We start from the raw sequence: 17,608 nt of genomic DNA on the forward strand, positions 1-17,608 counted from the left end.
CCCATTTCTTCTTCGCCGGGGCCAAGTTCGCTCCCAGCCCGTGTGGCTCTCCGCTCTGACCCCGACGCCCCGGCAGGAGGCCGGGAAGGTTCTGGGTGCTCGAATGGTCCGGGCCGGCGAGTTTCCCCTTCCCCCTCCCTCTTACTAGTGCAAAACTTGGAGGTGTGGGCGGGGATGCCCTTGCAGGCTACGGCTGTGGCTTGGAGTGTGCCAAGAGGCAGCACCTGGGCCGGCTGGATCACTTCCCTCACCCCCAACTCTCTCGGGGGAGGGGGTCGGGAGGGGCTGGGACCAGGCCAGCCACCTCCCTCGACCACACCCCTGGAAGCCTGCGGTTTTGCCTCCCAGGGACCTGGGGGGCAGCCTTGGGGTCTCTTACTCCCCAGCAGACCTGGAGGACCCATGCCACACTGCACATCCGGAAGAGCTTTTTCTTCTCATCTTCCACCCCCACACACCCCACCCCCACCCCTCACATCCTAAAATAGGAACTTCTTCACCCGTCCCTTCCTTGAAACCCGGAGCACAGCGCTGCTGCTGTGACGCAGTCTGTGTTTGGAGCAACCCCAGGAAGGGCTGGCGGGTGGTGAGGTTTGGGCTTCTGTAAAATCTACACAGTTCTGCTGAAGGTCCCTCCCTGCTGTGACCCCCTCTCTGTTGCTGCCTCAGTCTCCCCCGCAGGATGAGGTGGTACTGCCCCAAAGAAACTGTGCTGTGATTCTGGAGCTTACTACACAGTATGTTTAGTGGAGTCAGATACTATTCAGTGAGGTTAAACGTGGCCAGCACCAGCTATTGCCAGGCGAAACTCAAGTCCATAGTGCAGCTTAATCCTTTGGAAAACACAATGCCAAATATTTACAGAGGGGACCAAGGTTGGAGAGATTAGGCCACCTGCCCAGAGACACGCGGTGGGTAAGGGTGGGAGCTGGGAGGCTGTGGTGACCATGTTCTCTACAGAGAACCAGCCATGCAGTAGCGAGACCCCTCCCTGAAGAGTCCTCGGCCAGAGGACCCCAGCACACTGGCTGGGAATGCCTGCTTGGCCACCTGAGCTGGAAGCCCTTGCTTGCGAACCTCTCCAGTCCTTCTGGCCGTTAACTGCTGGATAGCTGCCGGTGGCGACAAGGGGAACCTAGTGAGAGAGATCCCAAGAAAAGACCCTGAGATGGGCCACCCTCAGTGCCTGTGGGGACAGCAGGGAGGCGTGAGCAGAGGTAGTTTGGTGGCCATGCTTTCCATATTGTCAGTGCCACTTGACAAGTGTAATACGCAGACTTTTAACTGGTCGGCGCCTCAAGGATGGGGGCAGTGGAAAGTGGCCTAGTGCAGGAGGGGGCGGCGGTGGGGGGAAAGGAAAGGGGCCAAGACTTGGGAGCTGTGGTCTGCCCTCACATCTTTTCACAGAGGGTGGGTGTGCCCCTACTCAGGGATGCCAAGGTTGGAGTGATGGCTTATGATCTTGGTCCCTCAACCCCCTTCTGCCAATCAGGCCCCTCTCCCCAGTGTCCAGGCCAAGCTCAGTGCGCTCATCCTAACCCTTGGCTGTGGAGCGAGTGACTACTCAAGAGTCTATCGAGGGTGACCCAAGCTCTCCTATGCGTTCCATTTCCTTGGTGCTAAGAGCTAGAGACCACGCAGTGTGCAGTGTGCAGTGTGCATGCCTGCTTCTCACAAGCCAGGTCTCTCCACTTGGCCCTGGATATTCCAGCAGGCAGCTGGAACAGTTCCCAGTCTGTTCTTTAGAGACCCACACCCTCCCCATCTGACCTCTTCTCAGCCGTCTTTCCTCTTCATCCCTATCCAGCACCTTTATCCACTTCTCTCCACTACTAGAAAAAGGGGTTAAAACCCAGATCCAAGGTGCAGCTTCGCAGCTCACAGTGGAACAGGTTGGTGCTTGTAAAGTGCTTTTCATGAGTGACTTCACACATCTTGGCACTTCTGGAAGCACAGCCTGCATTTGGAAGAAGTGGGGGATGGAGGTGGGCATTGAAAAATAAAAGCAAACGAGCTACATCTATAGCTGCAAAACACCCTGAGGCGCTGTTTGTCATTGAAATCAGATCATTTGCCCTCTCCACCGTATTCTGCCAAGGGTCAGCAACATCAGTTTCGAAGCACTTGGCCTTAGAGATAAAAAAAAAAAGGGCCCCAGCTATTTCAACAGCAGCTTCTAGAAGTTCGATGTCCCTATACTTTGCCTCCCAGTCTCTTTTTGTTTCTTACCCCAATGTCCCCTTCATTGTACATGCCAGAGAAACCAGGGTGGGGTGTAGGTAAAGGTGACCCCTGTTCTTCAGTAGAGGCTTGGTGTGAGCCGTATGGCCTTTGCAAAGGAGCCCCTGCTTTTGTGGGTTTGGACTGCTCTTTGTCACCCAGGAGGAGGGCCTCCTGCGAGCCAAGGCCATTGCTCATTGGCCCTTTGCACTCCTCTCCGTCTTCGGCCAGGAACCCGAAGAGTTAAAAGTCTTTAGCTTGTTGCAATGAAATTATGGCTGGCAGTGGCGCCGCTGTTTGTTCAACAGACCTCCACTTTTAAACAGTTCACAAAAAGTTCATGGGGCAGCTAAAGATTATAAGTGTGTGTCTGTGTGTGTGTGTGTGCGCGCGCGCATGTATGCATAAGTCCACAGCAGGATCCAACAATGTATTCCCCCCTTTTGCTTTTATGTTCAGCCCCATCCTCCACCCCTTTCCTCCCAAAACACACACACACGACAGTGAACTGCTCTGCTAGCCTCAACCCTCCATCTGACCCTGTGCATTTGAGAACACTTCGTTCTGATGGCTGGTATCATTTATCTGTGCGCCATAAATATGGAAAACCCCGAAGGAGGAGCCCTGGAGAAGGGGAGATGCTTTGAAAGCACCCAGTAGGTCCAGGTGCCTGTAAACCGCAGTCACATTTCTGCTAAGTCCAGGTGGCCTTTGCTGAAGAAAGGCCCTTTGAAGGGAAGCAGCTGCTGGCCTTTTCGGGGCTGGGCCTCAGTATAATGAGTCTGTTTCCCAAGAAGGTGCCTGGAGGTCCTTTGCACGAGGTGTCTACTTAAGGGAGGTGGGTAAGAGGCAGGTTTTTTTTTTTTTTTTTTTTTTTGAGTTTTGCTCTTATTGCCCAGGCTGGAGTGCAGTGGCGCGATCTCGGCTCACCGCCACCTCCGCCTCCTAGGTTCAAGCGATGCTCCTGCCTCAGCCTGCGGAGTAGTTGGGAAATGCCGGCACGCGCCACCATGCCCAGCTAATTTTGTATTTTTGGTAGAGACGGGGTTTCTCCTTGTGGGTCAGGCTGGTCTCAAACTCCTGACTTCAGGTGATCCACCCACCTCGGCCTCCCAAAGTGCTGGGATTACAGGCGTGAGCCACCTTGCCCGGCTGGAGGCAGCTTTTTTAAAGGGGAGGCCAATTTTTAAGAATGCGGACACCAGAAGATTGAGGTTCATTAGGCACACACTTCTTCTCTCATCCTTTTCTTGGGGGTTTGATTGAGTGACCCTTTGGTTCATGATGTAATTTCTGCATTTCATCATGGCACAGCGAGGGGATGGCATGGTGCAGTCCCACTGCTGTAGCCTGATGACGGGGACACTGGCATCCGGGAATGATGCTCCACCTTCTCTGTTATCCTACCCAGGATGTCTTCCTTTTGTTAGAAGGGGCAGCAGGGGCCGGAGAGGGAACACTGCCACTACATTGAATGTGCCTTGTGGTCTGCCCAGCACCAGTGGTGGCCTTCCCCACTTGATTTGTGTATTTGCAAGATGGAAGAAAAGCCCACGAACCCTTATAGAACCTTCCCCAACAGCCGAGTCAGTCTTTTTGGGGCGCTATGGCTAGCCCACTGGAAGAGCTGCTGTTTGGAGACCTTTCCTAGGGAAGTAGCTTTCCAGAACCCCATCATGCCTGATGCCTCTGCAGATTTCTGCCTTTTTCTTGGACCCTTTCTCTCTCTTCCAGCCTCATTGTTGAGCTCTAACTATACGTGGTGTGTCGGTGCATGTGGATTTTGATTAACAGACGTTCTTCTATGGATGGGGGCCCATGGGGGATGCTGGTGGACAAAAGACCTAGTTAGGACAAAGAAATGAGGAAGTACAGACCGGCTTTGGGATTCCATCCCCCAGGTGTCCCCCTAACCCCCACCCTCAGTCACTCTCACAGAAAAGTCCCCGGACCTGGTGCCTCCAACCCAACCGACCTGGCAGTCTGCTCCGTGTGCTAAAGTGTAAAAGCAAGCATTTGCATATTTTTTCCTTCTAACAAAGGAAATGTGTCGACTTAGGGAACATTTGGGCTTTCGGAAACTGTGTGGGTGGGTGTGTGAGGGAGGAGAAGAAAGTTCCCCTGATGATCTGCACACCAATTATTTCACACCCAGGTTTGGGTCCCGTGGAAAAATGCCATGGCCAGTCCGGACAAGGGACACTGAGATGTGTTTGTGAGCAGGGAATTGCCGAGGGCCATCGGTCCCAGGCATTAAAGGCTCCCCTACTTATTAACCCAGCATTTAACAGCAGGATATGGGCTGAAGCGCAGTCAAAAGAAACGGCTCAACCTCCAAAGAGCAATTAAAATCCTGCACGAGGATAAATCACGCGCCGTGATAATCCTGTTAATAAAATGCAGCTTGTCCTGACCCTTCACTCATGCAGCAAACTAGAATGTGATGTGGGTGGGGGCGGTGGGCAGAGGAGGTAAGAGGGGGTGGGAGGTGGTCTGAGCTCCTCTGCCTTGGCAACCTCCCCCTCCCAGGAGGTGGAAAATGGGTGACTTCTGCTGGCTCCCCATGTGCCAGCGGCTTGGAGCCCATCAGCCAGGGCTGCTAAGACTTCTGTGCTCGCTAATGATTTCTCATCCCCAGTGAGCAGGCGTCATTGAATTACTCAGCCGCCTCCCTCTGTAGCTTCCAGGCAAAACCACCCGGGTTAGGTGCTTAATCTAATCCAGGGCTCCAGTGGGGCAGGTCACCAGCCCACCGACTCTTTTTCACCCTCAATCTGTAAGTCACACACACGACAGCCTTGGAAATTCAGCCCTAGAAACGCAGGTAGTTTGAGACCTGGACCTGCTGCTCACCTCGCTATTGTGCCTTCCACCCTTCTTGCACCCTTTTGGCCACAGGAAAGATCAGTTGTGTGCCTCCCAGTGATGCAGCATCCCTGAACCTATTGTCAGAGCCTCCCCTTGTTGAATCAAGTCTTCTCTACCTTCTTTAACAAGTGGCAAGAATGAATGACCACTGTACACTTTCAGAGGAAAGGGGGTGGGCGGGTGCTGTGGTGTGTCCTGGATGCATTCTGTGCCTTGGATGAGGCTGCCTGTTTCGAATTAAACTTCTTCCCCAGCCCCAGCACCTCCTACCAGGGAAGCTGCCTGCCCCTCCGCTGTCCCTTCGAATCAGGTGTCTGTCCTTGGCTCCCAGACCACTGTAGACAGCAGGCACAGCCTGCCTTCCCGATCTGCATCCTGTATGAATCACCTAGAAAGAAGCCTTCTCTAGCACCCTGTTTGGCTATCCTTTACTGAACCTCCTGGGATTTTTTTTTCCTTTCCTTTAAACAGACTAGACGCTTGAAGCAAAGCTGCCATCCCGGAAGACGACATGCTCTCAGCAACCCCCCTGTATGGGAACGTTCACAGCTGGATGAACAGCGAGAGGGTCCGCATGTGTGGGGCGAGTGAAGACAGGTGAATGCGCCCACCTGGGCCAGGCCTGCGGGGAGGGTGGGCACCTTCCTCACGCTCCTGAGCGGAGCCCATGTCCATGCTGAAGCCCTCCTCACCTTCTCACAGCCACCGTGGGCCCAAAAGGGGTGGGAAAGAAAGAGCTCCTGCCTAGTCGGCCGCTCTTGATTTACAGTTTTAACAGGCAACCTGGCTCAGCGAAGCATTGCCGCCCTTTAAAAGATTAGCCCCTAAAGCGGCCTTTCAGTGCACTTTCGTCCTTAATTTATTATTTCATATTTATGAAGGAGAATTAATCCCAGTCTATATGCTGCTTTAACTCTAAATGTCAGGAGTGTGGGCCCAGGTGGAGCAGCATTCGATGTGCTTTTAAAACAAATAGTTTGCTCAGTAATAAATGGGGAGAGAGCCACCCTTTTCCTTCATTGAAGCCCAGGATCTCTCATTGTCCTCTGCTGCCTGTTCCAGGAGGCCACTGGCACCTGCTTTTGGTCGCCAGACAGCTCTGTTATGCCTCCTAATCAGTCATTTTGGAGTGTGGGGTGGAGGCAGCTAAGCAGTAGATGATTGAAGCTGCTCTTTGGGGTAATGAGGAAACTTTTCCTCTGCTGCTTGTCAGCGATTTTTATCCTGGGGATTTGGAAGTTGGCACCAAGCACTTTCTTTATCGATGCTCTCTGATAACAAGTCCCAGGGCAGCCGCAGCAGCCTGGCACAGATGTGCAACTTCCTCTTCAGCCTGGAACAGCTGACATTTGTATGATACTAGTGTGTATCCCCCTGTCATTTTGACAAAGGCAGTCAAATACGGCTTTTTTATCACCATGGAAACCAGTTTCCTAGGACATGGTCCCTAAATTTGTTTTGGGAAAAGTTTTGAAAGCCTACCCTCCTGGGTAACACGGAAGTGGTTGATGAGGCCACCAGCCCGTAGACTCCAGCCTTCCAGCCCCGTTTGGTATTTGGCTGTGTTACCACTTCATGTCTACCCTCCAGGAGAGTTTATAAGGGTTGGCTGGGACAGCCAAGCTCCGGTTGGCCTACTTGACCTCTAGAGAAAAAGATCTTGAGGGAGAAGTGGTTGTGCTTAATTTCTGGCTTACCTACCTTGGGGACATCATATTTGTGATTCATGAAAGCTTTGCGTTTCCTTTGTTTTTCCTGGTCAAGTTGAATCACCATTTGGGGGCAACTTTCAATATGGGCCATTGACAGCTGGTGGGGACGGAGGGTTAAGGACAGTTTTAAAAATTGGGTTAGTAGAAACTGGTCTGTTCTGGGGAGATCTGTGAAAGATAGATTTAGTGAGGAATGCTTTCATGAAGTTGGTATATCCTTTTAAATAGGAAAATCCTTGTAAATGATGGTGACGCTTCAAAAGCCAGACTGGAACTGAGGGAAGAGAATCCCTTGAACCACAACGTGGTAAGAGATTAATAGCTTCTGTTGATACCGTATCTGCATATCAGTGATCTGTAATCAATCGTATTAATTTGCAGGCCTTTAAAGGGTGGGGAATGGGGTAGGGGTGGTGGTTCAGAGCAGGGCTGAGTCGGAGGCCTCTGCGACAGGACAAGGCCCCCACCCAAGCTCTTCCTGTCTTGCCTTCCTGCCTCGCCATACATGTCCCTGTCCCCTGGTGACTGGTGGGATGTGTACTCTCTTTTCGTCCATAAGCTGAATGCCACATCAGCGTTCCCAGCTGGATAAATTTCCAGCCTCCAAGTAGCCCCTTAGGGTTTACCTTTCCAGTAAAATAAGAAACACAGGACTGTCACTTCAGACACAAGGGAGAGGAAGTCAGAAGACACAACCACAGTTTGACCCATGGCCTCTTTATTGATTTAGAAATGAGGCTGCTAAAGTCTTCTGTTCCTGTTGTCCCAACGAAGATTGTTTCTTGTTCTGTTAAGTCATGCCTTCCTGCACCCAGGGGAAATGAAGTGAACACCCACCCCCAAGCCTGACAGGCCCAGGGAGGGTTAGTGTGAATTCTGTACCCCCATGAGGGTGATGCTGAGAGTTTTGGAGTTGGTGGCTTCTCAGATGTAGCAAAGAGTTTTTGCTGAGAAGGTAAAATCTTCAGACTTTTTTATTTTTATTTTTTAATTTTGATTTTTTTAGAGACGGAGTCTCGCTTTGTCACCCAGGCTGGAGTGCAGTGGTGCAATCTTGGCTCACTGCAACCTCCACCTCCCGGGTTCAAGCAATTCTCTTACCTCAGTCTCCCGAGTAGCTGGGACTACAGGCGCACACCGCCACACCCGGCTAATGTTTTTGTATTTTAGTAGAGATGGGGTTTCACCGTGTTACCCAGGCTGGTCTTGAACTCCTGAGCTCAGGCAATCTGCCTGCCTTGGCCTCCCAAAGTGGTAGGATTACAGGCGTGAGCCACCGTGCCTGGCCACAATCTTCAGACTTAATAGATGACTGAATTAACGTATGGGCCTCTAGTCCAAAGGGACCAACGTTTTCCCTGCTTCCGGGATACTAGTTGAGAGGTGAGAAGGCAGGCAGCAAAGGGGTTTGGATAAAGGGGAAGGGAAACAGACCCTTACCCCCCGAAGCCTGTCTTTAACCCTTTCTGCTTGAATGTTAAGGCTGATGGCACGTTGAACTAGTTGGCAGTGTCTTCGGGTACTGCTGCCTTGAAGGAGTGCCCCAGTAACACCCGTGTTGTTCTTCTGCAAAGGTGGATGCGAGCACGGCCCATAGAATCGATGGCCTGGCAGCACTGAGCATGGACCGCACTGGCCTGATCCGGGAAGGGCTCCGGGTCCCCGGAAACATCGTCTATTCTAGCTTGTGTGGACTGGGCTCAGAGAAAGGTCGGGAGGCTGCCACGAGCACCCTAGGTGGCCTTGGGTTTTCTTCGGAAAGAAATCCAGAGATGCAGTTCAAACCGAATACACCCGAGACAGTGGAGGCTTCCGCTGTCTCTGGAAAACCCCCAAATGGCTTCAGTGCTATATACAAAACACCGCCTGGAATACAAAAAAGTGCTGTAGCCACAGCAGAAACACTGGGCTTGGACAGACCTGCCAGCGACAAACAGAGCCCTCTCAACATCAATGGTGCTAGTTATCTGCGGCTGCCCTGGGTCAATCCTTACATGGAGGGTGCCACGCCAGCCATCTACCCTTTCCTTGACTCGCCAAATAAGTATTCACTGAACATGTACAAGGCCTTGCTACCTCAGCAGTCCTACAGCTTGGCCCAGCCGCTGTATTCTCCAGTCTGCACCAACGGGGAGCGCTTTCTCTACCTGCCACCACCTCACTACGTCGGTCCCCACATCCCATCATCCTTGGCATCACCCATGAGGCTCTCGACACCTTCGGCCTCCCCAGCCATCCCGCCTCTCGTCCATTGCGCAGACAAAAGCCTCCCGTGGAAGATGGGCGTCAGCCCTGGGAATCCCGTTGATTCCCACGCCTATCCTCACATCCAGAACAGTAAGCAGCCCAGGGTTCCCTCTGCCAAGGCGGTCACCAGTGGCCTGCCGGGGGACACAGCTCTCCTGTTGCCTCCCTCGCCTCGGCCCTCACCCCGAGTCCACCTTCCCACCCAGCCTTCTGCAGACACCTACTCGGAGTTCCACAAGCACTATGCCAGGATCTCCACCTCTCCTTCAGTTGCCCTGTCGAAGCCATACATGACAGTCAGCAGCGAGTTCCCCGCGGCCAGGCTCTCCAACGGCAAGTATCCCAAGGCTCCGGAAGGGGGCGAAGGTGCCCAGCCAGTGCCCGGGCATGCCCGGAAGACAGCAGTTCAAGACAGAAAAGACGGCAGCTCACCTCCTCTGTTGGAGAAGCAGACCGTTACCAAAGACGTCACAGATAAGCCACTAGACTTGTCTTCTAAAGTGGTGGATGTAGATGCTTCCAAAGCTGACCACATGAAAAAGATGGCTCCCACAGTCCTGGTTCACAGCAGGGCTGGAAGTGGCTTAGTGCTCTCCGGAAGTGAGATTCCGAAAGAAACGCTATCTCCTCCAGGAAATGGTTGTGCTATCTATAGATCTGAAATCATCAGCACTGCTCCCTCATCCTGGGTGGTGCCCGGGCCAAGTCCTAACGAAGAGAACAATGGCAAAAGCATGTCGCTGAAAAACAAGGCATTGGACTGGGCGATACCACAGCAGCGGAGTTCATCATGTCCGCGCATGGGCGGCACGGATGCCGTCATTACTAACGTTTCAGGGTCAGTGTCGAGTGCAGGCCGCCCAGCCTCTGCGTCACCCGCCCCCAATGCCAATGCAGATGGCACCAAAACCAGCAGGAGCTCCGTAGACACCACACCATCCGTTATTCAGCACGTGGGCCAGCCCCCGGCCACTCCTGCCAAGCACAGTAGCAGCACCAGCAGCAAGGGCGCCAAAGCCAGCAACCCAGAACCGAGTTTCAAAGCAAACGAGAACGGCCTTCCACCAAGCTCTATATTTCTGTCTCCAAATGAGGCATTCAGGTCCCCACCAATTCCCTACCCCAGGAGTTACCTCCCTTATCCAGCCCCCGAGGGCATTGCTGTAAGTCCCCTCTCTTTACATGGCAAAGGACCTGTCTACCCTCATCCAGTTTTGTTACCCAATGGCAGTCTGTTTCCTGGGCACCTTGCCCCAAAGCCTGGACTGCCCTATGGGCTGCCCACCGGCCGTCCAGAGTTTGTGACCTACCAAGATGCCCTGGGGTTGGGCATGGTGCATCCCATGTTGATACCACACACGCCCATAGAGATCACTAAAGAGGAGAAACCAGAGAGGAGGTCCCGGTCCCATGAGAGAGCCCGCTACGAGGACCCAACACTCCGGAATCGGTTTTCCGAGATTTTGGAAACTAGCAGCACCAAGTTACATCCAGATGTCCCCACCGACAAGAACCTAAAGCCAAACCCCAACTGGAATCAAGGGAAGACTGTTGTCAAAAGCGACAAGCTTGTCTACGTAGACCTTCTCCGAGAAGAATCAGATGCTAAAACTGACACAAACGTGTCCAAACCCAGCTTTGCAGCAGAGAGCGTTGGCCAGAGCGCTGAGCCCCCCAAGCCTTCAGCTGAGCCGGCCCTGCAGCAGCACCGTGATTTCATCGCCCTGAGAGAGGAGTTGGGGCGCATCAGTGACTTCCACGAAACTTATACTTTCAAACAGCCAGTCTTCAGCGTAAGCAAGGACAGTGTTCTGGCAGGTACCAACAAAGAAAACCTAGGGTTGCCAGTCTCGACTCCATTCCTGGAGCCAACTCTGGGGAGCGATGGCCCTGCTGCAACTTTTGGTAAAACCCAGGAGGATCCCAAACCATTTTGTGTGGGCAGTGCCCCACCAAGTGTGGACGTGACCCCCACCTATACCAAAGATGGAGCCGATGAGGCTGAATCAAATGATGGCAAAGTTCTGAAACCGAAGCCGTCTAAGCTGGCAAAGAGAATCGCCAACTCAGCGGGTTACGTGGGTGACCGATTCAAATGTGTCACTACCGAACTGTATGCAGATTCCAGTCAGCTCAGCCGGGAGCAACGGGCATTGCAGGTGAGCCCCCCCACCTGAATTTCAGTTACTTTACCGGTTGTCAGTTTTTTAATGTGTAAAGAGGATTGGGGGAGTATGGTAGGGCAGGGCACCAGGCAGATTTGGTGAATGAAGCTTGTGGTAATTTGAATGTATGCAATGTGGCCAGTAAGAGAACGTGAGTGGTAGCACTGAGGCGTGTCTGGATGCTTTAAGTTATTCTGTAGATTATAAGGGAACTCCACTCAATTGCTGATAACAGATGTTTTAATTATTGTGAAAGGTATCTAAAGACTGCATGACGTTTACCTATCAATTGCTTTGATTTCTCTGCCTGTAAGATAACAAATATACCTAGAAGTGCTGCTTAGAATGCCTTACTTGATACCTGGTGATGTGTAGCAGCCGCATGTCTGTGGGATTCATGCAAATTTTTCCACAAAAAAGAAAGGAAAAAAAAAAAGGTTGTTTAAAGGGATGCAGTATGTATTTAACTTGCTAGTGAATTATGATAGATGTTGTATAGGAATTTCCTTAAGATATTTTACTTTTAATTAAAAGATGAATAAAGCCAAATTGTTTTGCAATGTTAAGAAAAAAATTGGTTTATGCTTATAAAAATGGATGAAGTTATCTAAATGATCCATTGAGTGCCCATTTTAATTACATAGATGGAAGGATTACAAGAGGACAGTATTTTATGTCTACCCGCTGCTTACTGTGAGGTCAGTTCTTCAAATTTTTATTACTAGAATCTTACATAAACCTTTTGAGTTAAATTTCATTTCCAAATATACAAAGGGAAGTTTGTGGGCCATGGTCGTCTTTATTCATTGTGTATTTTGTTTCTTTTCTGTTGTGTTTTTGTTTTGTTTTCTTTGCGTTGTGTTTTCGTTTCGTTTTATTTACCTTCAAAAGAGAATGTCTGTCTGTATGCAATAGTGTATGTGTGGCTATACATACACACCGCATCTATATCTATATACACATGACTTTATGAGTAAAGAATGTGTGACTACTTACATATAGATACTCTTAAGTTTTATCTGTTAAACTTTAAAATATCTGAGTTACATCTCATAAGTTGTGGTTGGTTTTGGGCACTTTTCTTTGAAAATACTTTCCTTTAAGATAAGGCAAATGAAATAGCTTTTATGGTAAGGTGTTGTTTTTTTTTTTTTTCCCATCTCCATTCTCTTTCTAGCGTGCAATGATGCGCTTCTCAGAGTTGGAGATGAAAGAAAGAGAAGGTGGCCACCCAGCAACCAAAGACTCCGAGATGTGCAAATTCAGCCCAGCCGACTGGGAAAGGTTGAAAGGAAATCAGGACAAAAAGCCAAAGTCGGTCGCCCTGGAGGAGGCCATTGCCGACCAGAACGAAAGTGAGAGATGTAAGTAAACCCGAGCAGTTTGCTGTGTTGGCCTCAGGTCCGGTTGGCATCTGCTCGGAGAAATGGGCTGCTTTTGCCATGCATGGAGTGAAGGGCCGACTGTCCTTATGAATGGTGGCAACCAGGAATGAGGCTTCTGTGAAAGAGTTTCCTGGGACACATCTTTTTTTCCAAAGAAGCACTGGTTCTAGAGCTGATAATGGTCTAATGTAACACAATGTAGCAGAGGTATGGCAGTAGCAAATTTGGTGCAGGGACAGGTTGTATTTTGTAGCAGTGGAATGACACTTCCCAGCCATCTCCTGCCCCACCCCCGTGGTGACAGTCTGATGTGGAATGGAGAGTCCTTATATTCTCCCTCCAAAGGCATAGATGTTGTTGAAGTAGGATGAACATGGTGACGTCACCATAAAGAAGAGCATGATGATTTACCGTAGGGGGTGGGGGAGAATTGGCCACAGAATCCAAGACAGCCTGGCATGCATGAGGGGGCTCTTCTCACCAGACAGAGGGCAACTTGCATTTTGGAGGAGAAGTGATGCTCAGGACACTCCCTTTGGTTCTTTCTTACAGCAGGTCCCGTCCCCCCCGCCCCCGCAACCAGCAGGGTTGACTTTGGGATTTACCCAGGAGTCTTCCAGGGTGGTAAGGTGTGTCGGCAGCAAGTGGAGAAGGTCTTCCTCTTTCTTTTTCAAATGTGCAAGCTTGAAGCTTTAGGTCTGCTTGCAACATGAGAAACCTCATTGGGCGAAGGGGAATTAGGGTGTCTGGGTGAACTAACTGGAGGAGTGGGTGCAAAGTCCTCCTGAGACAGGACACTTGAAAGTGTTGGGTATGTTTGAGAGCTCCCCACCATGGGCCATCAGAGGTTTGACATTCACAACGCAGTTCATTGGTGCCTGACACAGTTTGGGAAGAATGTGTGATCAGGGAGAGTGTGCTTCTTGCTACTTGGAGCACACACCCCTCCCTCCACTTCCAGCTCATCCCTGGGAGCAGACTAAGGCCACCTGCCAGGATCCTGGGTAAGCTAAACCAGGACTGATTTGTTGTAAGTCATTGCTGAAGAAGGTAGTTTCTGTTGCTAGTAGGTGGTGGTGGCCTTACTCAAGTGGCAGGGACTCAATGTACCTGAAGTTGTTCACTCTTCCTCGAAGGGTGGCTACAGGGTGGCAGGAGGTCCAAGCCACTCTTGGGTGAAGTGGCAAAGAAAGCCTTGCCCCTCCCTGATGATTGCTGCCAACTCGCAGCCCCCCTTCTGAGTTGCCTCAACACCAGCTCTTGGGAAGGTTGTGCTGGGAGAAGTGGGCAAGGCCAAGTTGAGGGGGAAGGTGCTTCTAAGAGAGGGAATGTCATACATGAGAATCCCTCTTTGTTCTGAGTAGATGGCTGGGGACCTGGAGGAAGGGACAGGAATTTAGCCAGCTTCCAGCCTTCTTGCCCTTGCTCTGGTTTTTGAGTAAAGTGGCCAGACCCTCCATTCACATCTGAGTAACTCGGTGTGGCTAATGGGGAGCAGGGCTCGAGCCCCACATGATTTAGAAAGGCCTCCCTTTCTCCTTCTGTAAGTCCCTCCAAGCTTCATACCAACAGGCTGTGTTCTTGGAGCACCCGGGGCCTCGCAAGCCATAAGTCGCCACGTAGTGCTCCTCAGGTAATGAGCCATGGCAGGGAGAGCAGAAAAAGGGGTGGGGGAGGGTGAAGGCTCCTTTTTAAATACTGGGGCCAAGGAAGAGCTGGGGCACCATTGGTTTGTGGTTGATCGAGAGGAGGAACCTAGAGGAAACATTGTCCTTGCTGCTGCCACTGCCATCTCATCCAGGGGACAGCAGGCGCTGGATCCGTTCAGCTGCAAATTCACTGAGCCGTCTCGGCCATCACGTCTCTCGTGGGTGTCATTGTGGCCCAGAGCCAAGCTGTGAGCATATGGAAACTGGAGTGGGGATTTGGGGCAGGCAGGGGTCACAAAGAGGGTAGAGGATGCCACCCCAAAGCCTCTCCCTTCCACTCCTGCAGCATCAGTAGCTTCTGAGATGGCAGGTGCTGCCTGTGTGGCCTCAGCTGCCTGCATGTGGGTGCATCTTGTTGGGAGGGCTTGTTTAGGAAAACTGAATTAACTGGACAACACACCGTGGTTAGGATTTTCATTGACTCTTAGTGATAGTATGGGTCGCTGAGTTTTTCATTTAGAAATTGAAGATTCATTAATAGGAATGATCAGTGGCATTTTGAAGATGGGGTAGGGAACACAGAGGTGTTGGGCTCTTCCTTTTTTTTGTTGTTTTTTTTTGTTTGTTTTTTCAGTTTTATTATTTTTACTGATTGATTTACTTTTGTTGATACATATTAGATGTGCATATTAGCCCTTCCTTCTTGAATTTGGGTGTCTATCTCCCTTGGCAGCTACTTGACTTGTGTGAACCTAGGACTCACTCAGTGGCAGTGCCTGAGCGGGAGCTGGAGAAAGCATTGAGTGAAAGTGAAAGGGTTTCATGGGACTTCTTGGCTCAGGAAACTTCTCTTCCAGGACAGCAGCCCCTGTGTACTTCGTAAACTACTTTAAGTTTGGGCAGACAGATGACTACCAATGCCTCTACTGGAGAGGGTAGAAGTTATAACATGGTTGGCCTCTGTTGGAGATGATGTTACCTACAGAGGGAGTAGATGTCATGGGCAGTCCTCAAAAATTTCAGTCCTCTGCCATCTTGTTTAGGGCTTACTGGGCATGGTTATAACAGTGGTGAAGTTGCTTTGTTGCCACGGTGACTTGTAAATGTTGCCATGGTGATGCTTCTATGAGGTATTGCAATGGCATAGCCATGGTAAATTATGGAATGTATGTGCTGTGTCTTACAAGACCACGACGCAAGGAGCAAGTGGTAGACGGTGTGGGACTCAGCCGTGTTCATATCTGCCTAGATCTCATGACCAAAGGCACACGGTGTTCCACTCATAGATGGGCTGTAAGTAACTGGAACGGAAGAGGACCCTGATGGTTAGGACCCCTATCTATCCCTCCATCTCTGTCTATCCACCCATCTCCTTTGCCCTCAAGAGTAATTTCTGTGGGTACTGGTAAGAATAGCCCCATTTGAGGGAGGTCCAAGTGAAGTGTACAGGAAAGTGACATCATGGGCCCCCATAGCTGTTTGCCATACATATCTTCGGCAGTCAAGGTGGGTGTTCTTCAAGATTATTACTGTCCCATGGAGGGAAACCCTAGCATAAGGTTTGGGGGCCTTCACTGAGCGGAATTGGGATGTTTGCCTTGAGAGACTCAGGTTGGAGGAAGGAAAATAGGCCTCGTTTGCGGAAAGATCCTCTTGAGAGCGGACAAGAAGCATCTACACTGTGTGTGAGCAGGCATGATTGCAGTAAACCCCAGATGCAGCAGTGGAGAGCTCCTGATAATAGTTCTGGACTATTCAGGAGGCAAAAGGGGGCCCTCTCTGGCTGAATGGGGAATGGTGGGGACTTGGAGGAAGCATGTGTGTTTCACATCCCTTGTCCTAGCCTGCTGGCCTCCCATGAATAGGGAGCAGAAAGTGGTGTGTGCAGGGGAGCCCTCCCCACCCGCACTGGGCAGCTTTTCTAGATGGGAAGCCCCAGAGAAGACAGATGGCAAGACCTCCCCCTGTCAATGGGGGTGCTCGCTAGCAGAGAGACTAGGTCCCCAGTCAGTCACTGCCTGTTGATGCCAGTCTGTGAAATAAGTGATCACACGTCTTCTAGGTGGTTTTCTGTGGACAAAATATACTGGTAGTTTGGGCACAAGGCCAGGTAGGTGAGATATAAACTCATTTCACTATTAGGAAGTTTGCAGTGAAGGTCAAAACTCCAGTGGAAAACTTTCTCCCTGAGAAAGATGCCTTAGACTTGGTTGAGATTGTTACAAATACAGGTGGCTGTGTGAGACCTGGAGTTCAAATGGAAGCTGTGGAAGTCAAATCCAAAGCACTAGGGTTGAGAGATTCTTATTTGATGGGGGGTGTCTCTGGGAAGGGTGCCAACACAGGGCAGTTCATTCTGGGTGGGGCCCCACACTGGCTAAGCTGCTGCCTCATTTTGACCCAGGAAGGCATGGTGACGTTACTCAGTCACTTCTGCTTTCAAACCACTTGGCTTGAACCGTCTCTCCTACCTAGAGGGAGGGGAAATGAGTACACTTTAAAAGTATAAAAGTACACTTTTAACCTTGGCATGTGGCGCTTCGTAACGCAGTCTTGACATTTTTACATTGTACCCCCAGTTCCTCCCACAGGGCTTTCAGGGGTGGCTGATTGACCCCAGAAAGTCAAATGGTATATAACTAGGACAGTCAGTTCACAACTTAAACTTTCATAAATATCAGGGCTAAAAATCAAGCTGGTCTGGGGATCTTAGCATCCTTTTGTAAGTAATTTCTCCAGCCTTATCCTCTGCCCTGCTGCGCCGTGTTTATGAAGCCCACCAGGGGAGGTGGCTTGCAGTAATAGTCCCACTTTACAACTCAAGGGGGCCAAACTGTAAAGTGACGCTGTTACTGCCAGAGTGGTTAAGAGACAGAGCAGCCCACACTCTTTGCATCCCCAGGCCAAGCTGAGCACAGTGGTCACCACTTATGCATAGTGTAAGGTTTGGGCAGCTTGTGTGTTTTCTTCTGCTGCTGCTGTGACAGAATACCACCTTGGCCATGTTTTTGGGTATCCATCTGGTGCCGGTTGTACCTACAGAGACCTGGGGTGGTATTCCGTGGTGGAGGCTTGGATGCCGAGCCCCAGGCCCAGCCATCCCTGTCCATACAGTGCTCTCTCGTGAGTGAGGATGAGGAGGAACGGTTGGGGGCATTCTACCATTCCTTTGCAAGAATAGATGCAGCCCCATCTGTTCCCCCTTAGAACACCCTTGAAGAGGAGGTGAATGGGTCCTCCCACCATTGAGAGCACAGGCTAGCCAACAACCCCGGTAAAGCTCACCCCCACAGCTGACTGCCGTGAACCGCTGGGAATGCCCCTGAGAGAAGCGGGTGAACGGGGCTGGTCAGGAGTGGGAG

The 17,608-nt window shown here is 51.0% G+C and overlaps 1 protein-coding gene across 13 annotated transcripts in view; it reads left to right on the top strand.

Annotated features, from left to right (window-relative positions):
* BCOR (BCL6 corepressor) overlaps positions 1–17,608 on the top strand; it is a 129,686-nt gene that overhangs the window by 94,739 nt on the left and 17,339 nt on the right. For 9 of the 13 annotated variants that reach the window (XM_023202653.1, XM_023202643.3, XM_023202650.3 and 6 more), the window contains exons 2-6: positions 5,560–5,685; positions 7,029–7,107; positions 8,375–11,206; positions 11,857–11,910; positions 12,390–12,576. In XM_023202653.1, the coding sequence (XP_023058421.1) occupies positions 5,600–5,685; positions 7,029–7,107; positions 8,375–11,206; positions 11,857–11,910; positions 12,390–12,576 (3,238 nt within the window). In that variant the 5' untranslated portion in view covers positions 5,560–5,599. The remainder of the gene's footprint in view (positions 1–5,559; positions 5,686–7,028; positions 7,108–8,374; positions 11,207–11,856; positions 11,911–12,389; positions 12,577–17,608) is intronic. The other 4 variants (XM_023202655.1, XM_023202646.2, XM_023202651.2 and 1 more) reach the window with 1 other exon arrangement.

The sequence above is a fragment of the Piliocolobus tephrosceles genome, chromosome 12 (genome assembly GCF_002776525.5).
Source record: "Piliocolobus tephrosceles isolate RC106 chromosome 12, ASM277652v3, whole genome shotgun sequence".
NCBI lineage: Eukaryota > Metazoa > Chordata > Mammalia > Primates > Cercopithecidae > Piliocolobus > Piliocolobus tephrosceles.